The following is a 15,704-nucleotide window of genomic DNA, read 5'->3' on the forward strand; positions in this document are numbered from 1 at the left end:
AGAAGATGCAGCCTCTTGAAGATCCACATCCTGGGGACATAAATGGCATCTGAATTTCCTGTTCTCTAGGACTTCTGGACCAGACTTCTCTCCCTGAGATATGTACTCCTCAGGCCACCAATTTTTTATATTCTAATTTGTTCATATCTGCCCTGGGGGCCAAAGGCTGCACCAAAGTAAGACGTTTCTCCAGCGCTGCGTTTCTCTTTTTATTTTATAGCGACCAAAATAAAGTTTTTTTTGTTTGATGAAATACTTGTGTAATTTGTTTTCCTTCCAAAAGGCCAGTTTATTTGTGAGCAGGCAGGTACATTTCAAAAATACAAAGTGAAATGAATAACAAGGGGTACCAACACTAAACAACCTCCTGTAGATTAAAAAAGAAAAACCAAAGATAAAAATTAAAATAATGTTGTTGTGGTAAGTTTACATACAAAAAACACCCCAAAAAAAAGGATAAATGAGCAAACTGTCTTTAAAGGAGATTTTTAGGATTTAAAAATAAAAAAGCATCCAAAAAAGAATAAACAAACTCTAAAATTGTGTAGATGTGACGCAAACTAAAATTGTATTGCTGAAATGGTTAAAAAAGAGTAATGAAATACGTTCGGGAGAAGTGTGTGCGACTATGAGCATCAAAAGAAGTTAGTTCTTGTAGCATTGTAAAGAACAAGAGAATGCGCTTCATGAAAGAATTTTTAACATTGCAGCGTGACGAATGTGCTATATCGCTTATGAGCAGTAGTTTTACCTGAACGAGCGCTTCCGTGTCAGAATTTGAATGTGAGCATGCGTGGCACCTTGTCCGTTGGAGTAGGCTACACATGATCGGAGTATGTCTTATCGGACCAGTTTGTCAGAAAATATTTCCAACAAGTTGGAAAATTTGGCCCGACGGATATTACGACGGAAACAGTCCGATGCATACCACACACAGTCGGATTATCCGACAACACGGTCCGATAGGACACATTCCGACGGATTCTCCGACCGTGTGTACAAGGGCTAATCCTTGCTAGAAGATACTAATTGGGATAAAATCTTAGATACAAAGAACACAAAGGAAAAATGGGTATGCTTTAAGAGCATATTAAATAAGGGCATTAGCCAGTGCATCACAATGGGAAATGGAAAAGAGCTAATAAAAGTCCTGGTTGACTTAACTCCAATGTTAAAATGCATAAAAAGCAAAAGGAGAAGGCCTTCAGAAAATACAAGGCTGAGGGATCATCATCAGCATACAAAGAATGCAACAAGAAATGTAAGGGTGCAATCAGGGTGGCTAAAATAGAGGCACATAGCGGAGGAGAGTAACAAAAATCCCAAGAAATTCTTTAAGTACATAAATAGTAAGAAAGGGAGGTCAGATCATATTGGTCCCATAAAGAATGATTAAGGGAATCTGGTTACAAAGGATGGAGAGATGGCAAAGGTATTGAATGTATTCTTGTCCTCAGTCTTCACAAGGGAATCGGGGGGCTTTAGTAACCAAAACTGCAATGTTTATCCTCATATGTCACAGGAAGCACCATAATGGCTAACAGAGGACAGAATTAGAATTAGACTTGAATGTTCCATTACGCGATGCATAAGGATTGCTATATTGCTGTTGCGGTACTCTTTATCCCGTTGACCTTTGTACTATTGTATATTATTTTGTTGGACTATTTTGCCCTGTCGGTTGGCCCCAATAAAAACTTTTTAAAAGAAAAGAATTCGACTTAAAAAACATTAACAAGTCAACGGGACCAGATGGCTTGCACCTGAGGGTCCTTAACCACTTTCAGACTGGGCCATTTTGCTGGCTTAAGACCAGACCACTTTTTGCGATTCGGCACTGCGTCGCTTTAACTGACAATTGCTCGGTCGTGCGACGTGGCTCCTAAACAAAATAGACGTCCTTTTTTTCCCACAAATAGAGCTTTCTTTTGGTGGTATTTGATCACCCCTGAGGTTTTTATTTTTTGTGCTGTAAACAAAAATAGAGCGACAATTTGGAAAAAAACTTATTATTTTTTACTTTTTGTTATAATAAATATCCCCCAAAAATATATTAAAAAAATGTTTCCCTCAGTTTAGGCTGATACGTATTCTTCTACATATTTTTGGTAAAAAAAAAAAAATGGCGATTATTGATTGGTTTGCGCAAAATTGTGTTGTGTTTACAAAATAGGGGATAGTTTTATATCATTTTTATTAATAATTTTTTTTTACTAGTAATGGCGACGATCAGCGATTTTTTTTGTGACTGCGACATTATGGCGGACACATCGGACATTTTTGACACATTTTTGGGACCATTGTCATTTATACAGCAATCAGTGCTATAGAAATGCACTGATTCCTGTGTAAATGACACTTGCAGTGAAGGAGTTAACCAGGGGGCGGCAGTGTAGGGGTTAAGTGTTCCTAGGGGTGTGTTACTAACTGTGGGGGCTGGGCTTTGTGTTAGTGAACACTGATCTCTGCTCCAATCACATGGAGCAGAGATCAGCGTCACTTGTTGCTAGGCAGAACGGGGAAATGCTGTTTACAATAACATCTCCCCATTCAGCCTCCCCGCAAGATGATCGCGGGTATCCCCACATCGATCGAGTCTGCGGGACCTGCGACGGGACTCACGGGGGTCCCTACTGGCATGCGAGCGCGCTGCCGGTGGCGCGCACGCGATGGCAGGGCGGCATATAGAAATGGACGTACCTGTACGCCAATACGCCTGCCCGTGCCATTCTGCCAACGTACGTCGTCGCGCGCCGGTCAGGAACTGGTTAAGGAACTCAGACAAGTAATTGCCAGACCATTGTTCCTAATTTTTACAAACAGTCTACTGACTGGAATGGTACCAGCTAATTGGAGAAAAGCCAATGTAGCACCAATATTTAAAAAGGGCCAAAATACATCCCTGGGAATTAGAACAGTCAGCCTAACATCAATTGTATGCAAGCTCTTGGGGGGGATGATAAGGGACTATATACAAGATTTTAGTAATGAAAACTGTATCATTAGTGGTAATCAGCATGGATTCATGAAGAGTCGTTCTTGCCAAATCAATCTATTAACCTTCTATGAGGGGGTGAGCTGTCATCTAGATAAAGGAAGGCCGTAGATGTGGGGTTTCTGGATTTTGCAAAAGCATTTGATACAGTTCCCTATAAATGCTTACTGTATGAAGTAAGGTCCGTTGGCATGGAGCATAGGGTGAGTACACAGATTTAAAACTGGCTACATGGGTGAGTTCAGAGCATAGTAATAAATGGGGAGTACGCAGAATGGTCCGGGGTGGAAAATGGGGTTCCCCAGGGTTGTGTCCTGGGACCAATCCTATTTAATTTATTCATAAACTACCTGCAGTATGGGATAAACAGCACAATCTCTGTATTTGTGGACGATACTAAGCTAAGCAGGGCAATAACTTCTCTGCAAGATGTGGAAACCTTGCAAGTAGATCTGAACAAATTAATGGAGTGGGCAACTACATGGCAAATGAGGTTTAATGTAGAAAAATGTAAAATAATGCATTTGGGTGGCAAAAATATGAATGCAATCTACTAACTAGGGGGCGAACCTCTGAATCTAGGATGGAAAAGGACCTGGGTGTCCTAGTAGATGACAGGCTCAGTAATGGAATGCAATGCCAAGCTGCTGCAAGCACAGCAAACTGAATATTGGTATGCATTAAAAAGGGGATTAACTCCAGAGATAAAAATAATTCTCCCACTCTACAAGACTCTGGTCCAGCCGAACCTGGGGTATGCTGTCCAGTTCTGGGCATCACTCCTCAGGAAGGATGTGCTGGAACTGGAGAGAGTCCAGAGAAGGGAACAAAATGAATAAAGGGACTGGAGGACCTTAGTTATGAGGAAAGGTTACGAGCACTGAACTTGTTTTCTATGGAGAAGAGACGCTTGAGAGGGGATATGATTTCAATGTACAAATACCATACTGGTGACCCCACAATAGGGATAAAACTTTTCCGCAAAAGGGAATTTAATAAGGCCAAGCTGGCATTCACTAAAACTAGAAGAAAAGTGGTTTAACCTTACACTGCATAGAGAGTTCTTTACTGTTAGCCCTAGTACACACGGTCGGACATTCTGACAACCAAATCCGTTGGATTTTGTCCGACGGATTTTGTCCGAAACTGTTGCATACACACGGTCGTACAAAGTTGTCGGAAAATCCGATTATACATAACGTGATGACATTATTTCGTTACGATGGGACTACGTTCAGGCTAGTAACCAATAGCTTTGGTCTAGGAATTTGATCTGAGCATGCGTGGCACTTTGTCCGTCGGAGTAGGCTACACATGATCGGAGTATGTCCGATTGGGGCATTTTGTCGGAAAATTTTACGGACAAGTTGTAAAACTTGGATACTCCGACGGAAACAGTCCGATGGAGACCACACACAGTCGGCATATCCGACAAAATGGTCCGATAGGACACATTCCGTCGGAATCTCCGACCGTGTGTACAAGGGCTAAGAGTGGTTAGGATGTGGAATTCTCTTCCACAGGCAGTGGTTTCAGTGGGGAGCATCGACCACAACATACAGGGATATACAATGTAATACTGACATAAAATCACACACATAGGTTGGACTTGATGGACTTGTGTCTTTTTTCAACCTCGCCTACTATGTAACTATGCATTAAACATGTGTACATGATTTTACTGTGCCAGAAGTTCTCAGACAGACTAAACAAAAAGGAATCCACAGAGTGGGAAAATCTGGCTAAAGCCTCATCAGGCCAGAAAGTCCTGAGGCATTCGTTTAATGGTGAATAGAAGATCTGAAGATATTAATATATTAAAATGGAACTGAACTCAAAAAGTGAACAAGTTACGGTTATAGGGAATACTTGGAAATGTTATTTGTACCTAAGCAGTACCTTGAAAAAATACCCTTTGCCTGGAACTCCCCCTGACAAATAGCGGTGCAAGTCTAGATATGTGAGTATTCCTAGGCACTCCTGTGCATACAGCCTCAAAGCTGTATATTTGCAATGTGAGACTGCTAGTCTCAGGAGATTTGGCATTAGATCTGGTGCTGTCCCTAATGTGGTGCTCACTGTTCTTTATGCTTTGAGGCTCTGTAATAAGGAAGCAAAGCCCTGTGTCTTCCATGGTGGCCATCTCCACACATAAATACAATATAATGCAGATTAAGGCATAAAAAGTCACCGATAGGAAAAGATAAGATAAAAAAGACGTTGGCATTACTGGTGACTATGCAAAATTAAATAAATAATTCTACCACATTTCACTGCTGCCACATTACTACCCTAATCAGAAACTCATACATGAATTTATATGTAGTGCGGTATAAGTATCAATTCAAATGTAGCACTGTGATAAAATACTAATAAAATTAATGTGCAAAGAAGTGCAAACAAACTCGATTACAAACAAATATGTAATATCATATCCACATAGTGGCCAAACCACGGAAAAATTAAAATGTCCAATTAAGTCACAATAAAAGAATGAAAGAGTCACCAAACCAGCCAAATCCACCATGTTAAGCAATGTTTTAACACTGTGTTCACTAGTCTTCCAAAGTGACACGCTACTGCTCATGTGCTTTATCACTCCCCGACAGACAGACGCTCACCACAACAATATGCCTCTCTGGTAACAGATTGTCATAAAGCATTTTATCAGATGATAGCTCGGTCCTGCAGGGTCAACTGTGCTCTCCTCCTCCACTCCTTCTCCTTATGTGTCCCAGGTGTTGCTCATAAAGAAAAAAAAAATATGCGCTCCAATAATGTAATACCATCAAGGCAAGAGACTCAACGTAAGCAAATAGCAAGCATATAGAAAATATATGACATCTAGGACTTCAGCACATGGCGACAGCCACAATCTTCAGCCTGAAAATCACAGAGCAGCCGCTCAGTGTAGCGGCATCTCAAAGCCCAACCGCCAAGGTCCAAACATCACTTCCCGTTTCTGCATGGAAGCCTGACTTGGCTACAATCAGGAGTGAAGTTTTGGACCAGACAGGCTGGATAAGAGATACCGCTACACTGAGTGGCTGCTCTTTGATTTTTAGGCTGAAAGTTGTGGCTGTCATCTTATGCTGAAAGTCTGGATGTCATATATTTTATATATGCTTCCTATTTATGTACCTTAGTTTTTCTTCATTAATAAAGTCACTTTTCCTCATGGTATTGCACTACTGGAGTACATTTTATTTTTATATCTGTGGAGAAGTAGCGGAGGAGGACATTACAGATGACCCTGCAGGACTGAGCCATCATCATCTCATAAAGTACTATATGCCAATCTGTTACCAGAGAGGCATATTGTTGCGGTGAGTGTCTTTTTGGCAGTGGTGAAGCACATGACAACTATTGTGTCACCTTGGAAGACTGGTAAACACAGTGTTACTTTGGAAGATTGATGAACACAGTGGATTTGACTGGTTTCATGACTCATACACACGATCGGACTATCCAGCGGACTTAGTCCGGCGGACTACAATTCGATCGTGTGTGGGCTACAGCGGACTTTTTCTTACCAAAATTCTGGCGGACTTAGAAATAAGACTTGCTTCAAAATTGTCCGCCAGACTCTGCTTTTAGCAGACAATCCGTTCGTCTGTGTACTAGTCCTTCTTTGCATATTTATTTTATTTGGATTTTATCACAGCATTACATTTGAATTGAAGTATAGATTTATATATAAATGTTGGCGACTAGTCTTTTGCCCTTTTCTGGACACAGCTTCACTTTTATTCTAGAGCAATTTTCACAGACTACCCCTTGATATATATGAATAAACTGCCTTAAGTGTTTTTTAGTTTTCCTATAAATTATTATTGTTCATTCTAACATGATGAATAGAATGCTATTATGGCTTATGAAGTGTTTCCAAGTTAGTACTGACCTGAGCTTAGCTAATAGCTCTCCTCTCTCCACACACTCCACACTGACCTGTCGGATCAGCTCATGAAAGACAATGTTGTAGATATTCTGCTCAGTCTTTAGCAATTCCAGCAGATTGTGTATCTGTATCAGTGTATATAAAGAAGTGCAATTATATGGAAATAACAAATTCATATACACAAAATCAAAGATTTCTCCACAGAAACCACTGAGGTACCAAAAACCACACTAATTACAACTCAGGATTAAATATTCAGTGTTTGGTGGCAATATGATCACAGGGCAAATTTGATTTAAAAAACGAATTAGGAGACAAAAACACTTTTGTATGAAAGGGTGATTCCGTGCAACATGTTTACAAATTATTGAGCTACTTATGCTATCCGGCAAACAATGCTTCTGTGCTAAAGGCAAATAGTGTTTTTCTATATTCTAATTTGATGACTTTTAGTTTGCTTAAAGAGTTTGTAAAGCCTAAACATGTTCTACATAATAAATAAAAACAGTGCAGCACCAAAATATCTGTGATAACTAAATCATAAACTTATTGTGGCACTAATATGTTTAAAAAGTCCATAAAAATAATATGAGCTGACAAGCATAAACCAAAAAATGTTAATACATTGTATAGTCCAAATGCAAACAGAAGTGAAGAAAAATTAATCAGATGCAATCACTCCAGTGAACAGCAAGATATTAGTCAAGTTGTGTCCAAATAGCTGAACTACCACCAGTGAACTGCAAACTCACACAAACAAATGGCTGCCATCACAGCAAAATGTGCGCCTTACAGCATATGTGGAAATCTCTCTGGATCGGTCACAGCAGGCCACAGTGAAATGTGGGCATGGCTTTCATTGTGCCAAGGGTGTTGCTAGGATTTGTAAAATTTGGGCATGTCAAATAGAAGAGTAATGAGGTAAACGTAGCGTGCCATGGTGGACATTGGGTGTGGCCAAATTGTGTTTAATGGTGGGAGGGGCTTAAGGGGGATGGTTAAATCAAACAAGGACAGTGTGTCCCCCAGTACAATCCCCCCCCCCCCAAGCCGGTCTGTACCTCAGTATAATCCTTCCACACAACTCAATCTGTACCCAGTATAATCCCCCCTCAGGTCAGCCCGTCTCCCAGGATAATCCTCCATTCCCCCTGCTCCAGGTCAATCTGTCCCCCAATATAATCCCCCCCAGGTCAGTCTGTACCCTAGTACATCCCTCCCAGGTTACTCTGTCCCCCAGTATAATCCTTTCCCCCCCCCCACAGGTTTGACCCCGTAGTACAATCTCCCCCAGGTGAGTCTGTACCCCCAGTACAATCTCCCCACAGGTGTCAGTCTGCCCCCCTGTATAATCCTTCCTCCTCCTCCTTCAGGTTAATCTGTGCCCCAGTATAATCCCACAGGTCAGTCTGTCCCCAGTACACTCTTGCCCCCCAGGTCAATCTTTTCCCCTTGTATAATCCCCCCAGGTCAGTCTGTCCCCCAGTATAACCCTTCCCTCCCAGGTCAATCTGTCCCCCAGTAAAATTGCCCCCAGATCAGTCTGTCCCCCAGTATAATCCCCCCGGTCAGTCTGTCCCCTGTATAATCCCCCTCCTAGGTCAAACTTTTGCCCAGTATAAATCCCCTCAAGGTCAGTCTGTCCCCCGTTATAATCCCCCCAGATCAATCTGCCCCCCAGTATAATACCCCCCAGTACAACCCCCCAAGTCGGTCAGACTGACCTTGGGGGATTGTACTGAGGAACAATATATGCTTTTTTTGCAGAAATGTTTATCAAATACCTGTTTTTACTAACAATATACTAAAATCATTATATTACCCCTAATATCTCTTTTTTTGAGACAGAGTAAGGCATTGAGGACATAGAGCCCTTGTTCCCTTTCTCTGCAGGCTTAGCTGCACTGAATATGAATGAATAGAAGTCTCAGTACAGAGGCTCCTATTCATTCACAAACTGAAACATAGTAAATACTATTTATTATGCTTCAGTGATGACTGCACACAGGAGCGTTCGACATTGGAGGGGGGAGATAAGGGGTAACTGCAGGAAGAGGGCGCAGAGGTCAGTAATGGGGGGCGCAGTACAAGAGGGGGTCGGAGCAGTGTGTGAGAGATACACTTTCAGAGGTAAATCCCTCTGTGGCTCACTTGCAGCACTTGAAGCTGGTGGGAGGGAAGAGAAGGAGGAGAAGCCGGTGGCTACAGGGGAGCCACAGAGGATCGGTTCTGCAGGGGGCACATATGAGCAGAGGGGGAGCATTTTGGAGCACAGGTGGAGCTGCAACTGCAGTCAGTCAAATCCTGTAATGAGGGAGCAAGGGGCAGGGCCGAGCCTTGCTATCTGTGTCAATAGACACAGGCAGTGCAGCTTGGGAGCCTGCAGGTGTATTACCATAGGAATCGGCTTCCTATGGTAGCATACCGAGAAGAGGAGGAGCGAGGAGTGACAGCGGGGAACCCCAGAAGAGCACATAAGTATAACGTTTGTTATTTTAAAAGAAAAGATAACTATTGACTTTAAAAAAAAAAAAAACGCTTTAACCACTTGCTTACTGGGCACTTAAACCCCCCTCAGTCCCAGACCAATTTTCAGCTTTCAGCGCTGATGCACTTTGAATGACAATTGCGTGGGCATACAACACTGTACCCAAATGAAATTTTTATCATTTTTTTCCCACAAATAGAGCTTTCTTTTGGTGGTATTTAGTTACAGCTCGGAGTTTTATTTTTTGCTAAACAAACAAAAAAAATGCAAAAAAAAAAAATCATGTTTAATAGTTTGTTATAAAATTTTGCAAACGGGTCATTTTTCTCCTTCATTGAAGTGCGCTGATTAGGCGGCACTGATAGGCTGCACTGGTGGGCACTGATAGGCTGCATTGGTGAGCACTGATAGGCATAAGTAAGGCGGCACTAATAGGCACAGATAAGGCGGCACCGATGGGCACAGATAAGGCGGCAAAGATGGGCACAGATAAGATGGCACGGATGGGTGGCACGGATGGGTGGCACGGATGGGCACTGATAGGTACCACTGATAGATGGGACTGATGGGCACTGATAGGTGGCACTGATAGGTGGCTCTGATAGGTGGCACTGATAGGTGGCACTGATAGGTGGCACTGCTGGGCACTGATGGGCGGCACTGCTGGGCACTGGTAGATGACACTGATGGGCACGGATATGTGGCACTGGGGTGCAGCACCTTTGAGGCAGATTGTGGGCACTGCTGGGTGGCACTGTGGGTGGCACTGCTGGGTGGCACTATGGGCACTGCTGGGTGGTACTGACGGGGGGCACTTACTTTTAATACATGTGGCACTGCAGAGGGCAGGTGGGCACTAGCAGGGCTGGCCGTGATCGGGACTGATGTTCCGATCACGGCCGCCGGTGATCAGCTTTTTTTTTTTTTTCCTCGCGCTGACAGCGCGAGGAGGAATAATAGCCCATTACCGGCTACGTTATATCACATGATCAGCTGTCATTGGCTGACAGCTGATCACGTGATAAGGGGGTCGGGATCGACCCCTTGCACGGATCGGTGATCAGGCGAGTCTCATGGACTCGCCGATCACAGAGCGCGCCGCGCGCGCCCCTCAGGGGGCGCGCAGGCCGCTCGTGCACGGGACGATGTCAATAGACGTAGTCCCGGAAAAGGAGATCCGCGCTGTAGCCGTCATTTGGCTATAACGCGGATCTCAAGTGGTTAAGTACCATGTATCATAAACAATTGCAATGGCTTTTTTCATATACTGTTTTGACCTATTTTCATTTTTCATTGTATCCTCAGTGCCGCTGACCTCCCCCAGCCTGTTTTAGTAACTTGTTTTCTACTTGTACTACGCTCGCTCCAGCTTTGGCTGAACATCATTGATTAAGACCAGTGTTATGATATGGATCACAGCAAACTTTGCATGTGCAGCGTGTGTAGGGAAGTCACTAGTCAATACAGCCTGGGAAACTTTATCCCATGGAGAAGACTTTTAATATATACAATACATTGACCGGTAGATTTTATCCTAATTTATAATAATTTTTTTTTTTTAAATCCTACTATTTGAGTTAACCTGTTACAGTAGATTGAACTAGGCTAATAAGAAACTTCATCCATCATATTATTACCTGAGATGGACCTTCCAATTTTAGGTCTTTTTCATCCACCCCTGCATCCATTAGCATGTTGTCCAACACTTTCATAAGTTGCAGAACCTCTGATCTCCCACTAGGTTTCCTAAATAGTTAGAAATAAACAAATGTGAGTGATACTATTTGCAGAGTTCGAGATTATGATTTCTACTTCGTATCCGACCATTGAAGACCAAACTCACATAGATGGAAACAGACGAAGCTTCTTCTCATCATCTTCAAGCAGGGTTGTATACTTACTAGTGGCAGAACAAAGAAAGATGTTAATGCTGGATAACCCATCTATTAGTGTAAACACCACAGTAGCGCTTTATATGGGAGAGTGATCGGTTCAGATTTAAGGTATGGTTTGGTATAGCAAATAACAGGATTAATGCTAAAATGCAGATCACCTGTTCCTTGTGCATATAGACTGTGTTGACTAACAATGTGGGTCTGACTTAGAACAAAAAATGGATATTGTCCATGATAACTAATTAAGTATAGGCTATTATTTCACTGTAAGCCCTTGTACACACGGTCGGACATTCTGAAAACCAAATCCATTGGATTTTGTCCGACAGATTTTGTCCGAAACTGTTGCATACACACGGTCGGACAAAGTTGTCGGAAAATCCGATTGTACATAATGTGATGATGTTATTTCGTTACGACAGGACTACGTTCAGGCTAGTAGCCAATAGCTTTGGTGTAGGAATTTGATCTGAGCATGCGTGGCACTTTGTCCGATCGGAATTTTCTACACATGATCGGAATATGTCCGATCTGAGCATTTTGTCTGATAATTTTACCGACAAGTTGGAAAAGTCCAATGGAGACCACACCCAGTCGGAATATCCGACAAAACGGTCCAATAGGACACATTCCGTGTGAATCTCCGACCGTGTGTACAAGGGCTTAGTCATTATAACATCAAGAATAAATAAAGATCCAGCAATTTTTTTTTTTAGATTTGAATAAAATGGTAAAAGGGCAAGACCCCTGTAAGGTTTTTATAGAGGTCTGTATCCTGTTAGAGACATTTGCTCTTTCCATTTGTCCTGATCACCAATGTCATGCGGATTGGAAGTGAGGTAAATCAAAAAAATTGAGTTGCCACCAGAACAGGAATAGAGGGAAAGTCTTTTAATGGGGAAACTTGTTCCAATGACAAATGTTTAAGAAATTCCTCTAATAGTGATATTTTAGCTATGCATAGATTTATCCACCCATTGATTTTCAGGTTATCGGTGGACTCCAGTGGGAGAAAAGTCTTCTTGCTGTATTCACTCCAAAGATAGTAGAAAGTATCCATTGGATAGGGAAAGTCCTGCCCTAATGACCACAGTAGGTGGATGAAACAGGGAAGTAAATGTTCTCCTCACCAAACTCCCTGAGAGATGCAGTATTTACAAAGATGCTGGGTGGTTCAACTTGATGAGTGGATTGACTCTTTACACAGTACTTCATGTACTGAACAGTAACTGTATACATTTCTGTATACATTTCTACATAACTGTCAGATCCATACAAAACAAAGTCTACTCACTCTTCATAATACTCAAGTCCCAAAACACCTTTGTTCTTAACCACGTAGAACTCCTTTGGTATAATACTTTCTCCAATATTTCCTTCCTAAGAAAAATAACATACTGGAATAAACCACATTTATGCATTCTGAATGTTATTTGTAAAATTCTGGTGTTCATCATGTTAATTTCACCATTATATTTTGTGATAAGCAGAATTACATTGTTTTAAAGCAGCTATTTTGAGTATAAGGCAAACAAACAGAAGCCTGTTAAAAAAAATAATAATTTGGCATGTTGTTTTGCGAGTATAAGGGTACCTGCAGGGGATACTAATGTATGAACATCATATATTTCTGGCAGGATTGGCTATATAGCACTTGCGCATATATACACATATTTGTACGCAAACATTCTCCTAGCTTTTTGTCTTAAGGTGGTTAAATCAAGTAAGTGTAGCATATGCACATATATGCATGAATGTACATAAAAATATTGACCAGCAACACAGATTTTTGTATTATTTTTACTGATCTATATGCAGCGCACATTTACAGTGCCTTGAAAAAGTATTCATACCCCTCAACATTTTCCACATGTTGTCATGTTACAACCAAAAATGTAAAATGTATTTTATTGGGATTTTATGTGATAGACCAACACAAAGTGGCACATAATTGTGAAGTGGAAGGAAAATGATAAATGGTTTTCAATTTTTTTTACAAATATGTGAAAAGTGTGATGAGCATTTGCATTCAGCCCCCTTTACTCTGATACCCCTAACTAAAATCTAGTGAAACCAATTGCCTTTGTAAGTCACCTAATTAGTAAATAGTGTCCACCTGTGTGTAATTTAATCTCAGTATAAATACAGCTGTTCTGTGAAGCCCCCAGAGGTTTGTTAGAGAACCTCAGTGAACAAACAGCATTGAGAAGGCCAAAGAAAGCACCAAACAGGTCAGGGATAACATTGTGGAGAAGTTTAAAGCAGGGTTAGGTTATAAAAAAAATATCCCAAGCTTTGAACATCTCATGGAGCACTGTTCAATAGACTTGTGCACAACGGAAAATTTTGTTTAGTTTCGGTTCGTTGTCATTCGTAGAATACATCATTTTGTTCTGTTATATTCGTTATGTTACGTTAATACGTTTTCGGATAATTCGTTATTATTCGTAGAGTAATGAATGGCTTTGAGGTATTACAAGGAATAAACTAAAAGTGCACCCTCATCCCAATAAGATAGATTAAAGGGAAATGTTGAAATCTCTGGTCTCCTATCAGAGATGTCAGAACACATAGAATGTGAGCATGGGACTATCACGGGGCACATATACTAAATTAGAAAAGGATTGAAATCAAACCATTATACAATATAAAAACTATTTATTCAGAGAGAAAAAATACAAAATAATATAAAAATATATAATATTTCCAAAGATATGGGTCACAAAGTTGTAGAGACGGGTAGGGTAATCGATCAACTAGTTTCGCTTCGCAGCTTCATCAGGACATTACCTACGTCTAGAAATACATAGATTTAGTATAACAAGTCATTAAATATACAAAACATAGTAAGGGAGGAAATATATAAAGAAGAGGATAAATTAATTAAATATGGAGACATATTTAAAAGGTTTGTAATGCAAGAGTACTCGTCCTACCTCTCCGGCCCTAATCCTGAGCTGGGTCAGACTCGATGGCACAAATCAGGAAGAAAGTCTTTCCCGGCGACTGGGAGGAGATTTTGCCAAAATGTCGACTATTGATCCAGAAGTAATGATCAATAACTATGTATAGAGAAATACAAGATATAAATAAAAGAGAAAATTTCTCTTTCATTAGGCTAAACTTATTATCGAAAGGAAAACACCACATAAAAGGGTGATGGTGATGAGAAATGAAAAGACGTGAGTGGTTATTGTGCCAAGTGGAAAATGGGAAGTTTAAGATGCAAAAAGGGCATTAAGGAAACAAGATCAATCATTATATCAAGTTTAAAACTTTTATAGATTTTAAAGTGTATATTCCAAGTTACTGGGTATAATGAAGAACACCAGTGTATGCTGAAGAATAGGGAGGACAAGTGAATGAGGTGGAGTGAGGGGGATGAATAGAGTGACCCATCCATAAGAAATAGATCAACCATCAAGATATCGCAGTGAAAATCAGAATGATAAGAAAGTTTAGGTAGTTATATAGATGCCTTCAAAACATAGTTACCCCTTATTAAACTGAAAGGGGAGGAGGTGGGACCCGGAAGTGTATAAATGGTCTAATTGGACCACTGATGACATCTGGAGAGTGTAGGCAGGTAGTAGATTAGGAATAGTTTTCCTCCAGATCGATTAGTTAGTGTACATGGTTTCTATTCACCACCAATTTCGCGCTAATTAGCGCGACATTGGTGGTGAATAGAAACCATGTACACTAACTAATCGATCTGGAGGAAAACTATTCCTAATCTACTACCTGCCTACACTCTCCAGATGTCATCAGTGGTCCAATTAGACCATTTATACACTTCCGGGTCCCACCTCCTCCCCTTTCAGTTTAATAAGGGGTAACTATGTTTTGAAGGCATCTATATAACTACCTAAACTTTCTTATCATTCTGATTTTCACTGCGATATCTTGATGGTTGATCTATTTCTTATGGATGGGTCACTCTATTCATCCCCCTCACTCCACCTCATTCACTTGTCCTCCCTATTCTTCAGCATACACTGGTGTTCTTCATTATACCCAGTAACTTGGAATATACACTTTAAAATCTATAAAAGTTTTAAACTTGATATAATGATTGATCTTGTTTCCTTAATGCCCTTTTTGCATCTTAAACTTCCCATTTTCCACTTGGCACAATAACCACTCACGTCTCTTCATTTCTTATCACCATCACCCTTTTATGTGGTGTTTTCCTTTCGATAATAAGTTTAGCCTAATGAAAGAGAAATTTTCTCTTTTATTTATATCTTATATTTCTCTATACATAGTTATTGATCATTACTTCTGGATCAATAGTCGACATTTTGGCAAAATCTCCTCCCAGTCACCGGGAAAGACTTTCTTCCTGCTTTGTGCCATCGAGTCTGACCCAGCTCAGGATTAGGGCCGGAGAGGTAGGACGAGCGCTCTTACGTTACAAACCTTTTA

At 40.9% G+C, this 15,704-nt stretch overlaps 1 protein-coding gene across 2 annotated transcripts in view; it reads right to left on the minus strand.

Annotated features, from left to right (window-relative positions):
- AXDND1 (axonemal dynein light chain domain containing 1) overlaps window positions 1-15,704 on the minus strand; it is a 162,418-nt gene that overhangs the window by 107,930 nt on the left and 38,784 nt on the right. For both annotated transcript variants that reach the window (XM_077452841.1, XM_077452840.1), the window contains exons 5-8: window positions 12,571-12,656; window positions 11,225-11,281; window positions 11,019-11,127; window positions 6,897-7,018 (exon numbers count right to left, since the gene is read on the minus strand). In XM_077452841.1, the coding sequence (XP_077308967.1) occupies window positions 6,897-7,018; window positions 11,019-11,127; window positions 11,225-11,281; window positions 12,571-12,656 (374 nt within the window). The remainder of the gene's footprint in view (window positions 1-6,896; window positions 7,019-11,018; window positions 11,128-11,224; window positions 11,282-12,570; window positions 12,657-15,704) is intronic.

Source organism: Lithobates pipiens, unplaced genomic scaffold (genome assembly GCF_037356315.1).
Source record: "Lithobates pipiens isolate NorthernLeopardFrog02 unplaced genomic scaffold, aLitPip1_a1.2 Scaffold_23, whole genome shotgun sequence".
NCBI lineage: Eukaryota > Metazoa > Chordata > Amphibia > Anura > Ranidae > Lithobates > Lithobates pipiens.